At 43.3% G+C, this 15,835-nt stretch overlaps 1 protein-coding gene and 1 long non-coding RNA gene across 4 annotated transcripts in view; one reads left to right on the top strand and one right to left on the bottom strand.

The window, feature by feature from the left end:
- Positions 1-851: 851 nt before the first annotated feature.
- Positions 852-7,661, top strand: LOC109295957. The gene is made up of 3 exons (XR_002096867.1): positions 852-1,350; positions 5,659-5,741; positions 5,844-7,661. It is a non-coding gene; the product is annotated as an uncharacterized LOC109295957 (long non-coding RNA).
- Positions 7,662-13,621: 5,960 nt separating this feature from the next.
- The window catches only part of RBX1 (ring-box 1), a 41,860-nt gene continuing 39,646 nt past the window's right edge, over positions 13,622-15,835 (bottom strand). For all 3 annotated transcript variants that reach the window (XM_019515130.1, XM_019515131.1, XM_019515129.1), the window contains 2 exons: positions 15,187-15,272; positions 13,622-13,800 (listed from right to left, as the gene is read on the bottom strand). In XM_019515130.1, coding sequence (XP_019370675.1) covers positions 13,788-13,800; positions 15,187-15,272 — 99 coding nt within the window. In that variant the 3' untranslated portion in view covers positions 13,622-13,787. The remainder of the gene's footprint in view (positions 13,801-15,186; positions 15,273-15,835) is intronic.

Consider the following 15,835-nt stretch of genomic DNA (forward strand, 5'->3'; position numbering starts at 1 on the left):
TTTCAAGGCTGTGACAGGGTTGGGTGTATCAGGCCTACCACTACTGACAGCCCCTCTACTATGGCAGAACCTGTGGAAGTAAAATGCCTGTCTGCAAATACCTACCAGTACTTATATTTAGTGTCCATTTCCAGGAATTGGAAGGGCAGAAGTTAGGGCCAGAGCAAAATGCTTAGTTACCAAACTGTTGATGGTTTAGTCTCTTTCTGTTACCAAAAACTATCAAACCAGTCACACACTAGGTATGTGTTACAGCTTGGTGACACAGCTCCAGTGGTGCTAGGGCTTATCTACACAGCAGCACAGAACCAGCTCATAAATCATGTAGAGATGAATGCATTGCAGGTGAACCCCCACAGAGGACTCTTTGCTTAGTAACAGGGAGGCCCAAAGTTTAGCTGAATGGGATGGTCAAGTTGAGATAATAGTGCTGTCTAGAAGCAGGGCCTGCATGCATTTTTCAATAACTTCATGTGCTGTCTTGGTTAAAATCCCAAAGTCCAAGTTGAGACCAGAGCTTTATGTTCAGTGTGACACACAGAAGATATTTTTAGCCATCATCCTCAGAATTTACCCCCACCCCAATCTCTCCCTGGCTATTCTGTGAGTCTCTGCTCATGAAGAAAGTCGTAAAACCATCACTATAGGTCAGTCATCTTCTTCAGCTCCACAGCCCGTCCACAACTGCTTTGAACCGTTCTGAGCACAACACATGATCCCTACTGCTAGTCAAAGGATGTGACCTGATATGTTCAGTTTTTAATAGCTATAGGAACACAGATTCCGTGTCTTCTGTGTTGCATCAGCTCTCAGTCTGGACCTATAGCGCTCCCTTCCTATTTCACACATGTATATGCACACCCATACTTATATGTAACTCTTTCAGGGGCATTGCTTTCAATTCATACATGGCCTAATGTGCAACCACCTTCCAATACCAATCCCACTGTATCTCCCATGGAGAAACAACAGGCAAAGCATGTCTGTCACAGTTCACAAGGGAGTCAGGCCTACTGGGTGGTGCCAGAAGTAAGGACTGGTGGGGTTGCACAGGTGAGCCATGGGTTGGGAGTAACCAAGGTCAACCTGAGCTCTAAACAGAGTTGCGGGGACCAAAGCTTGGAGTCCAAAACTGAACCAAAGGACAAACTGGAGATCAGAGGTTAGGAAGCAGGCTAAGGTCAAACCAAAGTCCAAAACACCAAGCCAAAGGGTTAACCAAGAATCAGACACCAGGAAGCAAGCCAAGATCAAACTGAATTCCAAACATGGAGCTAGAGGGTTAACCAGGAATCAAGGGGGTCAGAGGAAGAGTTACCAGCACTGGAGACACACAAGGATTGGAAACCAGTAAGCTGTGCACCAAGGGCCAGGTGATGGGGGGCGGGGGGTGTCCTTAAGAGCTGATCCAGAACCAATCAGAGGGAAGGGGCTAGGGCTAGTTAGGCTCTGTTACTTCAGCTTCAGAGCAGAAGCCTCAGTTAGTCTTTGCCCTGCAGATTAAGGCTCAGACAGCCATATTTAGTTTACTGGGTTCAGATGACCCATCAAGCTGCAGGGCACGAGTCCTTAGCCTAACCCTGACATTGTCTTGCTATAACATATAGAATTACATCCAGTTGCTCAAAAAAAAGGGAAGAGGAGGAAGTGAAGAAAAAAAAATGCAGTGTCCAAAATGGGTTCCTTATTTTAGAAATGACTGAATCATCTTCTGCTTTAGCACCTGGATACTGTTTATCAAAGCCAGACAAATCCTTAGAGCATAGTGCTATACACATGAATAACTGCATGAACACTATGGCCACTGCCAAATTGAGGCCCTTCCCTCACCATAATGACCGTTGATCACCATTTGAGTACCTTCTTCAAATAATCCTATCACTATGTTTTGAAAGCTGAAAAATCCAGGCTTTGCCATACCTTTCAGAAGTGAATTCCAGAGCAAGAGGTCTAAAGTGAGAGCACCCAGGACCAGATTTTGAAGATATCTAAAGACAGAAATAGATATATTGATAGAAATGGGAGTTAGGTATCTTGGTGACTGAAAATGCCAGTCTGCGCCTGTCTGCATTTGTAAACACTTAAATACTTTAAAAACTGCTCCCAGCTTACTAACCTTGAAAAATTCACTTCTGGAAGGTAACACTTGTAGTGTGCTCCCAGTGGTCTGAGCTGTAATGCTAGGACATAGGAGGAGAAGTGGTCTTGATAGTAATTAGGCTCCAAACCATTCTTGGCTCTCAAGATTGTAACCAACCTTTTAAATAACACTGGGCATGTCTACATGTTGCCCTACGGTGACACAGTGACACACTACGTCACCATACAGCATGTTATGGTGGCATAGCGATCATGTGTGTCTGCATGTGGTCTCCAGCTACATCACCATACTGGCACGCTCCCTGGGTATAGTGCGCCATTATGGCAATGTAGCAGTGAAATTCAACTGTGCGCCACATGGATGGTGCAGTAACTAACTGTATTGCGCCATGCTTTATTACTTCCAAAAGGAAGCACTAAAGCACTAAAGGCACTGTAGCAATGTCACTATACTGCAATATGTAGATGCACCCATTCAAAAGTATACAACTTGCTTTTTCCGGGCACTGGCATTATATGTTTGCTGGGGTCCACTCCACTATGGACCAGGCAGTTGCTTTTTTTATTTAGCATTCAGATGGTCTTCACACAGTTTTCCATTTTGTGGCAAGGGCTATGTAACAAAGCAGGGCACCCCCACTTTTGGGAGCCCAAGGGTGGCCACAGGGCCTATGCCCATGTTCTTATCCTATCAGGTATGTCTGACAGACGGTTGGCTGGGATGGTTTAGTCAGGGATGATTCTGCCTTGAGGAGGGGGCTTGCCTAGATGACCATATGAGGTCCCTTCCAGCCCTGACTTTCTATGATCCTTTGATCCTATCTGCTTGAAAGGGGGTGGGCTGAGCCCATTGCATACCTCTCCTCCTGACACAGGATCCTCTGCTAAGGGGACATTTGCAGCGGTGCCTTAGAAGGGTGAGTTTTATTGCCTTGTCGAACATTACATTTAGGACAGCTTGATTTAGATCGTAATAAGTGTTAGTATGAGTTAGAAATGTTGCTGAGCAGTAATGCTTACCATGACTTAAATAAAACATGGCCTAAGCAATGGAGCCCTTGAAGACTCCTCCAGTGCACTGCAGTGTGTGGTGTGGGGTGGGAACAACAACTGCACAGTCTCCTGGTCCTCTGTGGAGTAGCTGTATGGGACATTAGTTCAACATGTGTTAAATAAAACAATTTGAAGATATCCCTCACCAGAAAAGTCCTAACTTTGCTACGCTATGATGCTTACAAAGTCCTAACTTTGCTTACAATGTGTATTATTGCTTGACTGCTCAGACACTAGCATTTTAAGTACAGTTAAACATCCTAAGTCGGGGTGGGCAAAATGCAGCCTGGGGGCCAGATGTGGCCCACCAGGCCATTCTATCTGGCCCGTGAGCCCCTAAAAAATTTAGAAAATTATTATTTATCTGCCCCTGGCTGCCTATCATGCAGCCCTCGATGGCTTGCCAAAGCTCAGTAAGTGGCCCTCTGCCCAAAATAATTGCCCGCCGCTGTCTAAGTGCAATGTGTGACAAGGCTCTTACAGTTAAACATGCCACTGAGATGCACAAAGAAGTTCACACCTTTGCAAGTATTGCTTCAGGCTCTCTGAGGGCTTAGGTAGACATCTCTGGCTCATTTGCACTGATTCCTGTTTTCAAGCTTCACTTTACAACCATGATGGCTAGAAAGTTTATATTATTTGAGTAAAATTTAAGATGAGATTCTTGACTTCATTACGTAATGCCAGGAGTTGAGACTCTAGGTACAGGTCTTTTGCCTCTCAATCCAGCCTTAAGAGGGAGGAAAGAGTTGTAGCTTCTTAAAACAAACCATAGGTGGAAAGTGCTCCAGAAACCTATTGCCACCTCAGAATTCAAGAGTTGTGATGAATCAAGTCCAGAGAATACTTTTGTAAAGGGTAGGCATGGAATAAATACGAAATAAACAGAAGAACAATCTGTAATTCTCTGCATGACTAAAATCTTTATGCAGAATTGTGTGTGAACAACTCTGGAAAACTTGAAAAAACATTCCCTTTACACCACATGGCTTCTAGCATTGTTTTTTATGGCTTGTCATTTTCTTTGCTATTCTCTCTAGTGCCAAATATTTCTCTAATATTGTGATTCAACACTGCATACAGAATAGGAAATATGATACAGTGGCTAATTGCACATTATGTTTTGGAGGTCAGTATGAAATCTGAAAGATAAAAAATTGTTCAAAGAGCATAAACCTTAGATCCAACTTAAAACTCTCTTGCACTCAGGGTGTTTGACCAAAAAAAAAAAAAAAGAGGATAAATACATTTTAAACAAATCTTACTATGACTCAAAGGAACAGGTGAAATCATATGCAACATGTCCTGAGGATGTTAAATATTACTGCATAGGACCTACTGCCTGTTGTTTGAAATCAGGCCAATGGGACAGGAAGTGGCTGTTCAGGACAGACAACTGGAAGACAGGAAGTTAGACACAGATCATTTTTGATCCCTTCATGACTCATCACCAAAATTTTGCCATCTCTACACAGTCTCAATTTAAGCCATTTTTATTGCGACTTCTCTTTTTTTTAAACAGACTTAGAATAAACCCCATATACATAATAATGAGAAATTACTGTACACATTTTCCACATAAGTATTTACCGGTATGGTGAACTTTGCTCCTCCAGAAACCTATACAAATATTGACCAATCTGTTCTAACAACACATTGATGAGTTTGTAGCTGTTGCTATCTTTATTTTATACATTTGGTGGTTGAGACCAATATGTTAGAAAGGCAGCGCAGTCAAAAAATGGCCATTTGGGTGCTTCAAAAGGACTTTATTTACTTTTCTGGAGACGTGACATTTTCAAAAATGCAAATCACAAAGATCCTTGAATGTCTAGGCCCTCACCCCCAACTCCACCCTGCCTGTGTTCCTTATTCTCAGGGGTGTGCCCAGCTACCACTTCCTTAAGCTCTAACACAGGTACCACACATACAAACTGGAGCTGCTGCTCTAGGCATGCTTTGTGAAGGACTAACTTAACAGACAAATTAACACACTTTCCTCACTGGCACCTTCTGGATTACAAAGATGCAACACTCAAAAACAGCCTGTTACCAGCATAATAACTTATGTTTCTCTTCCCTCAACATGGTCAGTCCATATACATATTCCACTGACCAGTACACCTGAGTCAAAAGATGTTGAAATCAGTGATATCCACTAGTGTGACGCAATCTTGCATTGAGACCAGACAGTTAAAAGGGACAAAGAAATCCCAGCCATCCCAGTTCATTTGACAGCCAAAGGCCCTGTGGTGTAAGCAGAGGCAATGGATGGCGACTCATGGAACAGTTGTGTGTGTGGACTAAACAGCACAAAGAACTTTAAGTTATTGTGGACTTAAGTAACCTATAGCCTGGTATGCCATGCATATTACATGGTTGGTGACTTCCCAACATTAACTCTAGACAGATGTGGCTGCAATAATTCTAGGTAAAGAGTAGCACTATTCTGTTGAATTATGAATCATCTCCTGCAGCTTGAACATGTGTCTATTATTTTGATAGAGTGGATGCAGACAACCATACAGATATCTCTGATACATTTCTTAAAGAAGCTTCTGACCTGGAGTGAACTCTCACTGAATGAGGTAACACCTGACTTGCAGGGGGTATGCCAATCAATCAGTAACACAGTCTGATATGTGGGATAGTCGCTGATATCCGTTTGGCTTTGATCCTCTTTTGTGTAGGTTGCAAAGAAACTTGGTGATGCCTGGCAGTGGACACAGAGGTTCAACATAGCTCAGAATCCATCAGGAAGCAGAGAAGCCTTTGCTGAGGTCGTGTCTTGGTAGGGTGTAAAAACTATCTTTTTACAATTTACTAATAGGCCTAAGGGATGAAACCTCAGAAGATGTTCCTGAGATTTTCATGCATGCACTGCATTGAATGACCTTGCATCAGCTCCTTGCCCAAACACAGAAACCCTCAGAGACCCAATCTTTTGAGGTAAGGAACTATAATTGACAGGTACCTTATGAACACACAGCTGTTGCAAATCCAAAGGGAAGGAAGTGATATTGATAATGACAACTGCTTATTATGAAGCACAGGAGGAATATGTGGGCAGGATGAATGGCAATATGAAAATAGGCATCCTAAAGGTTGAAAGCAGCAGGCCACCCCTTTGGATATAGGGATGGAACGATTAGTGGTAGAGACACTATTCTGAACTTGGTGGTTCTGAAGTAAGCCTTCAATTTTTTGCAATGAATACTTCCCTTTTTCTTTGGGATAAAGAACTATCTGAAATAAAACCCTCTCACCTTTGATAATATGATACCTTTTCTATCACACCAAGATTTATGAAAGATTTTGCTTTTAGTTTTAATGTCCTCCAGTGAAAGGGGTCCCTCAGTGAGGATGGGGAAAGGGAATTAGGAGGTAAAGAGCGGAATTGTATCTTGTGTATCAACTGTAGTGGCCTGTCAGAGGGTCCCCCAGTCACTTACTCATCTGAATTAGGGTGGATCAGGCATGCTGGAAAATGAGCTAACCCATGGCCAAAGGAAGGGAAAATAATAGGGATATCTGAAGCTAAAAGGGAGGCTGCTCTGTCAGAGGGGGAAGGAGGTAGCTGGGAAGCAGTGGAAGTTGTTGTAGAATTTCTCCTTTTGGAAGGCTTTCATCTTTTATTCAAAGGCTTTAGTGGCCTATGCTGGTGATATGAAGGCTGTCTGTGGTATCCTTGAGATCTAACATGTTTTCACTCTGGGCCGCGACAAAGACCCCTAAAGATCTAAGACTTGTTTTTCAGTCCATAAAAGATCTTAAAATATTATCCGTTTTGTCACAAAACAGGTCACAGCCTTTGAACAGTAAATCCCCTCTTGTTTGCAGTTTGTTGCGAATACTAGATATAGCCAAGAGGAGCAATGTGTAGTAACAGGGCGTGGCCATCACCAGATGTTTATAGAGAAGTTTTGGAAAGCAGTTGACCTTCAGCTAAAATAGATTTAAACTAATCCCTGAACTCTGTTGGTATCATCTCAAAATAATGTATGGCTGGTTTATATGGTCATCTTTTGCTAGCAGCACTAGTGAATAGCAGCATTTGAAACCCGGAGATTTCTGATCTAACAGGAAGTCAGTACTGAAACAAAACTGTTTACAGAATTATAAACAAAGATAAAATGAAATGGTCCTAGCCTAAACAACCTGGGCCCCATATACCTAAGGAACCAGTTTCTCTGTAAGGTCCCCAAGATCAGCTGGGAGCATTCTCTTATTAGTAGCATCAGTAAACCAAGCTCACTTGGCAAAAACACATGGGAGGTCATTCTTAGTAGTTGCTCTTCAGCTCTGGAACACCCTCCCCCTTTGAGGCCCACCAGAGCCTGATCCTGGACATCTTCCAAAAATGCTGTAAGTCCTTCCTCTTTGGACAGGCACTTGGCAAAGCCAGGCTCAGCCGCAATACTGTTGAAGCAGCTTTTGTTTCATATTCTAGTCTATTCGCTTTTATTCTGCTTCTTACCGTAAACCGCCCTGAGTTATACATAAAGTGAATAAATGAGTTATATATAAAGTAAACAAACAAACAAACAAATAAGCAACCTGGAAGTTTTATTAAAGACTAATTACTAACTAAGAGGAATTAACTATACTAAGGATTACAGTGATGCTGCCTGTGACAAACCAGTGTCACCAGCTCAGAGCATACAGGTACTTTAATTTGTGCTATGGAAAGACGGGGAGAAAGAGCTTGCTTTGTGAGGTATATGGATTCAAAGGGGTGGCATCAGAGCATGATGGGGGTTGAGGAAGCTATTGCACAGGTTATCACCTCTCAATGACTGTCTGCAAAATGAAGCCCAAGGCTGAAATGAGAACACAGGAGGCCTGGAAGATCCAGGAAACCTGCTGAGGCAGAGCCCACAATTGCCTGCTTTTTTATTGGGCTCCCTCCACCAAGAATTTGCTGTGCAGTTCTGTTGACCAGCAGGTTCTTGCTTACCTCAGCCCACTCAAAGTCATCCTGCACAGATGCAACTAATCTCAAATGTGCCTCCAATGGACATTCACAGTTCAACCTCTATATTAGTAAGTTGCTTAAAAGTCTGTCTCCCCCTATTTCCATGTGTCTTAAAGAGGAAGAGATAATCTAGTGCATCCCCCCCCCACCTAGATTGAAGGGGCATCTCCTCTTACTCCACCCCCATCACCTTGCAAGAATATTGAGACAAGCCCAAGGTCCATCTGGCTAAACAGTTCAGGACTGACCTTGGCACTGATCCCTGCAGGGAGATTTTCATACCACTGGGAGCCTGCTGGAAGATCCACAGGCTCACAGACAAGCCTCATGGTGCTGTCATCCTATGCTGTTATATCTCCTGTGGTAACACACTGGTGAGAAGGGATTTGTGGATATTTGAGGGCCCTTCATTCTCCTCTGGGATGAACAGATATGTTGGAAGAAGTCAAATGAGGAAGAGTTGGAGACAAACAGTCCTGCACGCCACAAAGAGGCAGAGAATGCCATTGATTAAGGCAGACAGGAAGGTGAAGCTTACCTGGTGCAACTTTCCCAACAGCCTGATAGACCAATCAAACTATGTACAAGGAACTGAAGAAGATGCTTGACTAGAAACTCCATTTGTTTTATCTAGTCTGTTTGCCTGCTCCAGGGATCCCCATAAAACGTTCTCTCAGCCGGTGCCGGACCTGTCAGGAAGTCAAAATGCTTGAGCTGCCAGACGAACAGAATTTCCATTGGAAAAAATTCCAGGCTTTACTTGGACTCAAATTGTGACAAAAACACAGAGTGTTTTCAGAGCTGGAATTTAATGTACAAATTGTCAAAATTTTGGACAAAAATAAGCACTTGTGGAATTTAATGTCTAAAATGCCAGAATGTTTCAATTTTGATACTTTCCACACTTTTTTAATGTCAAGAAAAGGCTGTACTCTGTTGCAGCATGGAAGAAGAACTATGCCAGGGGCCATTTTGACTTAAATTCTGACTGTCATTCAGAGCAGGGAAGGCAGGGCAGAAGGGAGTTAAGAGGGCTGTTTTGAATGAACACTTCACCACCTCCATTTTTCTGCCTCTCTGCACACCCACACACTTAATAAAGCCAAAACAAGCAATGAATGGGAGGGAGAAAGAATCCTTTTAGCACCCCCAAAAGGAGTGCAAGGACCACAACACACTTAAAAGGACTCTGGCACCTGAGAGCACGTCACTATTGCAGGAAGACAGCCATGTATGGCTGCCTGCCACCTGTGTAACACCAACCCCTCAGTGAGGCAGGCAAGGGAGCTGGGGACTGGAGTTCTGTGGTCCCCTTCAGATAGTGACATGTAAAATACTGAGAAGAGACCCTCCGAGTACTGCTCATTACCACCAATCCAACAGCAAGCTGGCTCCCCTCTACCTGGTCCCTTGCAAGTATAGAAACAGCCTCCACTATTTTGCTTGTCTCCTGTTTTGGAGGAGTGGGACCAGACGCCACTGCTGCCATGAAGAACAAGAGAGCAAGTGACCAAACTTCTCCCTGCAGGAATTTGGAGAAACAGTAGATGCAAGCCATGTCCTGGGTGCTAGAGACCTTGGATGGGATGGTCTCAGCAGGGAAGCAGCCAGCGGAGGCCCAGGAACACACTCATGCCCAGATGGAGTCACAGAGGGATACATTCCCCCAGTGACCACACGAATTCAGGGCCGGCTGTAGGTTTGGGACCCAGGGCCTGCTCTTGGTCTCACTCACTGAGAACAAATCAAGGAATGCTCCTTAACCTTTAACTTGCTAGCTAGTTACTAATTTCCTATTTCAGTGTCCCTGTTATGTGAAGGCTATGCCTACAACACTGCTGCCTCAAGCTGGCTCCCCACTGCACTTACTCTGCACTTTCCCCTATATTAGGCACCAAACAGGATACAGCAGGTCTGGGCATTGCTACTGCTTTGGGAAAGTGTGCCCCTGAAAAACATTCTGTCATTACACACTGCAAGACATTCCAAGGTGAGCCTGAAGTTTGTAATTATTCATTTCCAATAAGCTTTTATATATGAAAACATTTTCTAAACACCTTCTTTTATCCACGTGCCTTCCCCTTCCCCAGGAGTGACAAATCTCTGTAGTTCAATGCCTTTGGAAGTTCTGTTAGCATGAGTTTCAGCTTCTGGTAGGATTAGTCAAACTGGACAGAATAGGGAGCAAATGGAAAGCATCTCACCAGGCAGCTTGGTTGGGAGTTAACATATAGACCACCAATCTATCCCACTGAAAGAGTTAAGTTACAGAAACAAAGGGTAATCCTTCCAACAGACAGCATGTTGACTGGGCACTAGGTTATAATTACCCTACAGGTGATCCAAAATCCTGCCAGTATTCCCCCTCAGGTTCCACGTACATCCCCACCTCCCTCCGGGCTTCCACAATGAAAGCAAAAATCAGAATGGAACAGAGAGAAATTTTGAAAAATACCCAAAACCCACATATGGAAATCTGTGAATACGCAAATGCAATGACAGCAAAACCTGGGCTTTCAGAAAAAAAATGTAAGGAAACAAAGTGACGTACATAGGGAATAAGACACATTTCTTCCCAACACTTCCATCCCAACCACAGCAAAATAAAATGCATCAGCAGTGTTCATTTCATGACTGCAATGAGTAAACCAAATGCTGTGCAAAGGCACTCACTGTTTTCAAAGTTTGTGTGAAAAAAATAGCAAAAGTTAACTAAGGTAGGGGATAAAGGTATGTTCCTTCACATACCACCCGCCAGTTTCCTCTCTATCCCTCCAGGGGACCTAGTGGCCAAAATTCCCCCAAGCAGTGTCCTTCTCCACCTCCTTCTCTCCACCATGGCCTCAGGGTCTTCCAGCAAGTAGCTGCTGCTGTCCTCTTTCACTCCCACGCTGGGTGAGGTTCTTGGGAAGCCAGCATCTATTCATTCTGATCAGCCAGTCTCTCAACATTTGTTGTAGAAAGGCTCAGTCTTCTGTTGCACAGCAAGTGTAGCTGCTGCCTCAACTAGATGCTTAACAACGGAAATGAGAGGTGGCTGACCATCAGCATATACAGTGGTAGTCATACTGCCTTCCTCAGCACCAGTAACAAGAAGAAGCTGAGGGTTTATCTGTGTTTTAGTCCCTCCTGTTCCTGTAGCGTGTAGATACTAGAGCTAGCTCAAGTACTGGAAACTATCTGTGGCAGCTTGGAACTCTGAAAGAGACAAATTCTCAGAAGGGTAAATTAGCGTATGTAGACCCCCTTGTTGCAGCAGCTAGACCATCTCTGGTAGCTCTACATTCTTCTACAGCACATGGTGTAGATGCACAATGTTGAGATACCCTGAGTCAATGAGCAAAGATTGCCCTCTAATATTGTTTGCTATAGCAGGAGCATATTCCCTTCTGCTCATGGTAGGAAGAGGCAAGGCAGATCATTCCAAGATTCACTGCCCTGTGCCATGGTCTCACGCTCCTCCTGCCACAGCATCTGCTCTAGTATTTCCTCATGTTGGCAATGGTTCTCTTGGGTAAACACAGGCAACGTGTTTACCCAAGCCTGTGGTTTTTATCAAAGCCATATTCCTGCCTCCTTGCTCTGCTGAGAGAAAAGTCCAGGAACAGTTGTAAACTGAAGGTTCAGATATGTTGCCATCCAGCAACATCCTCTTTTCTTAATGCCTAGACATGGTAATCTCCCAGACTGCTTGCAGGTGCAAGTCAAATGGTCTACATATATGTCAGTTCTCTCCCCAGCACCACAGGATAGCACAGGTTGATTCCCACATTATCTTCACTGACCATCCTTGTGATCTCAAACAGACTTAAGGCATCAACTAGCTTCTTCAGGAGTAGCTGCTGAGTGGATGGCAAGTGTCTGTCTGAGCTCACCTAGACACGTCCACAGCCTGCACTATCACCATGGCTACTCTCTGCTCATAGAAGTGTCCTGGTCTTGTGGAGTTCTATCCTTCTGCTTCATTTGGTAGCACAGCAGTTTGGGCAACCCCTGCAGCTCTGAGTGCGTGGTACCTTGTACAGGACTGGCTGAAGAGGTAACAGGGCCTCCTCTGACCATCAGCAGCAGCATCTGAACTCTTCTCCAGAAATTCCCTCACAACTAGACTGAGGCCATAAGCAAGGGAAATGGAAAAGCAGGGAGCCACCATCACATGCTGCCTTTGTACAGTGTACTCCATTGTCCCTTGCTATCTTGGCCACTCTTCTGACAACAGGAGCTTGTTCAGGAAGCACAACTCATGTGTGCAAAGCATATCATGAAGTTGCATGTGTTGCCAGTGCTGTCACTAGTCACTCAGGTAGCCCTGCAAGTCAGGTGTCTGACTCCTGCACTGTACTGTCAGCTTTGCAATTACCCAGACCACACTGTACTTTGCTGCCTGCAGCAGCACAAAGACCTGATACTGCCCCATTCGCAGAACTGGAGCAGGGAGGCATCCGCCATCTGGGGGCAGCTTCACCCACTGGTCATCTAAAGCCCTCAACTTCCATATGGGAGAAAGGCAGCATATCCTGGGTTAGCATTCTGACACACTAGTCACATTCCCAAAGGTTGGTTGATCTACTGTGTACATAATTACTATTATGAAAGAACAGTCTCTTGTAACAAAAGGAATTTAATTCTATGTGGTCATTTGAGATCTTGACCTCTCTACTCGATCACATTTTAACAATATGGACATTGGCCGAGGGAATGGGACAGACCAAAATTAATATAGGTTACTCTGTAACCTACAGACAGTAACAAGTTTTGGCCAATGTAAGTCTGGACTTAATCTGTCCTGGGACATACAGGTGAAACCCCATTAATTCTATCTTGCTCATTCACCATGAGTTGGTGACTTTAAAGTTGCCTACTTTAGAACATGAGCTAATTGAGGGAGGGGCTTTATTTGCACTAACTGTAAAAGGGTTTTTGTTTATTTATTTATTTTATAACCAGCAACATAGAAACTCTGTTCACCAGAACCAAAAGGAATGGACTTGGAACTGGGAATGGTTAAGGAACTTTTGCTGTCAGTCACCTGTCCTAATCAAATTTCATAATCAGAAGCAATGGGTAATAATTTCCATCGGGGAAAATTGCACTGCATGGCGTAACTGAGCCATTTTGATCTAGCTTCTAACAGAGCAGCGTCCAAATCAGAAATACTACTTGCACAAATTATACTCTCAGCTGGCCCAAAATTAAAGGGCAGCTCCTTTTCCTATTGAAGTGCATGGCAAAGCTCACCTTGACCTCAAATCAGCCCAAGATGGTGGCTCAACTGCTTAAAGAATTGGCACTGACTCCCAAAACTAATCCTTCCAGGTTGGAGATTAGGGAGAGGGGCCTAACAGGATATTCTCTAGTGGAACACAGAATTTCAGTCCCCAAAACCAGCCCCAGCAGTAAACCAAATCAATAAAAGTTTAGCTGACTCCCTGCCTTCTGGAGATGTCCCTCCCCTGCTTACAATCATTCCGTTCACAAACACTCAAGACAAAGTTAAAGGGAGGTTTCACCAAGATTTTATTTAACAATACACAATACGGTTACATTAAGATCAAAACGAAGTAGGACATAACTGCTGCCAACAACATCTAAAACAGACACCTTCATAAAGTGAATTAATCATGCTAATGACAGAACAATGAGCTTGGTCACCATCTCTCTAGTGCCCATACCTGCAAATACAAAAAGATGTCATGTTAAGGTGTTTTATATTGAGCACTAGTGCCAAGTTTTCTGATAAAGCCACAATGCTTGATCCAATTAACATGCAGTATGTAAATATGTGCATCAAGCCCAGTGGTAACACTAAGAAAGTTCTTAAGATAATGAAAAATAGTTATATTAAGTCTATCAGATATTAGTACTGACCAGGACATTAATCAGCCCACTATTTTATAGGCAGGCTCACCTTAGTATTTTGCTCTGAACACTAATTCTCAGATTTGTCTTGAGTGAAACAAACCTGGAGTATGTCACTACCCCAGATATATCACCAAGTATTTGTATGAAGTATCCATTTTGTCTCATAGCGAAATCCTGACAATTTACTCACTAAATCAGACAGAACAGGTATTACTGAGCCATGTGTTCAACTATGGCTCCCATAGTAAAGTGTTAAAGTCCTGCATTAGGGTGCAAAAGTTGTCACAATAGTGATCGTTTATATAAATACATGCCTATAGTGCCCAAATGTGTCCTAAAATGTCTTAATACACTGTTTTATGGTTTGTTGGTTTTTTAAATCTGGAATCAATTTAGGGGAAAAAATGTCTGTAATAAAGATTGGTCAAGATTACCTCAAAGTGAAAGAGAAATGATGCAGTTAAAATGAAGCAGAGGGCAGCAGGTACTAGGCAACGCACCCTAATACCAATGTAAGGTATCTTAATCCCAACCTATAATACTCCCTGTCATAACTCACCTGCACACCCACACACACCTGCCAAATGCTTCTCAATTCTGACTGGTAGCTCCTCTGCCTGTTTTTACAAGGGGTCTTTTTTTTGTTTTGTTTTTTTTTTAAAGCAAGTCCACTGATCTGGCTCATCCACTTGGTTCTGCAAATATGCACCAAGCCAAGCTAGTGCAGTTGCCATTATTCTTTTGCAACTGTGATAGGGTTTTAAAAAATAAGATCGACATGGCAAAAATCAAAATGAATGTGACTTTGGCACCTTGAGATAAATATTTCAGACCAATGGACACTATACAGGCCAATTTCTGAATCCAAGCTACTTGTGTGACAGCTCAACATTCATCTGAGGCTCTGCTTTCAGCTAAATCCACTTGCCTCTGCTCTCAAGAGAGTGCATCAATATAGTTTATAATTGCTCTCATTTACTTTGGAGCTATTTGGACTCACTTTAGAGCCTTCAATGCTGGCAGGTGACTAGGGGAGCATCAGTGTAAAACTATTCTCCCTTCCATGGGAGACTATGCAGCCAGACCCAAAAACCCCCAAGAAATGCTTATTCAAGCACCAAGCATCAGTATCTACCAAAAGACCTAATGGACGGACCACTGCATTTGCCATGTCAGGAATTGCACAAAATACGTACTTTTGGAACTCCCATTCTCTGTTGTCTAACGGACACACCTGGCGAGTCTTGAGCCAGCGAGAGATGCAGTGAAAGTGGAAAGCATGCTGGAAGAGAAGTTCCAAGTTAGTTTCATGATGTACTGCTCAGGGCATCTCAGCACAGAAGTTAACAGAAATGCCAGTCAGCAGGGGGAAATGGGTGGGGGGGGTCTAGACAACATAAGGAGAGCTGGCAGCCACCTGACTAATAATAAGCAAGGAGAGGTTTTCAATCTTATTTCTAGGAGGAATGGGAAAGTCAACATAGTGATGATGGAGAAGTTGTACAACAGGTAATGAAATGGCAAATAATTGACAAAGGAGAGAGTGCAGTGCTTAAGATTAGCCAGTACTGGCAGAGTAGAGACTTTATAAAAAGCATGGCCCCAAAACAATAAGGACAGGGATTTCAGAGTGAAATCTTGTAAGGCAAGAATGATGTCAGTGTACACAGAATACAGGAAGCTTTCTGCAAGGGACTGCAACCAAAGTCTCAATTAAAGCCATCTTGGGAAACAAGAAAAGGGAGGAACTGAAAACAGTCCTTTTCTCCTCATATGGCTCTTAAAAAAAAGAAAACAAAACAGAACAGTCCCATTTACCAGTTAAAAAAAAAAAAAAAAAAAAAA

Source organism: Gavialis gangeticus, unplaced genomic scaffold (genome assembly GCF_001723915.1).
Source record: "Gavialis gangeticus isolate Ggan-Ray unplaced genomic scaffold, GavGan_comp1, whole genome shotgun sequence".
NCBI lineage: Eukaryota > Metazoa > Chordata > Crocodylia > Gavialidae > Gavialis > Gavialis gangeticus.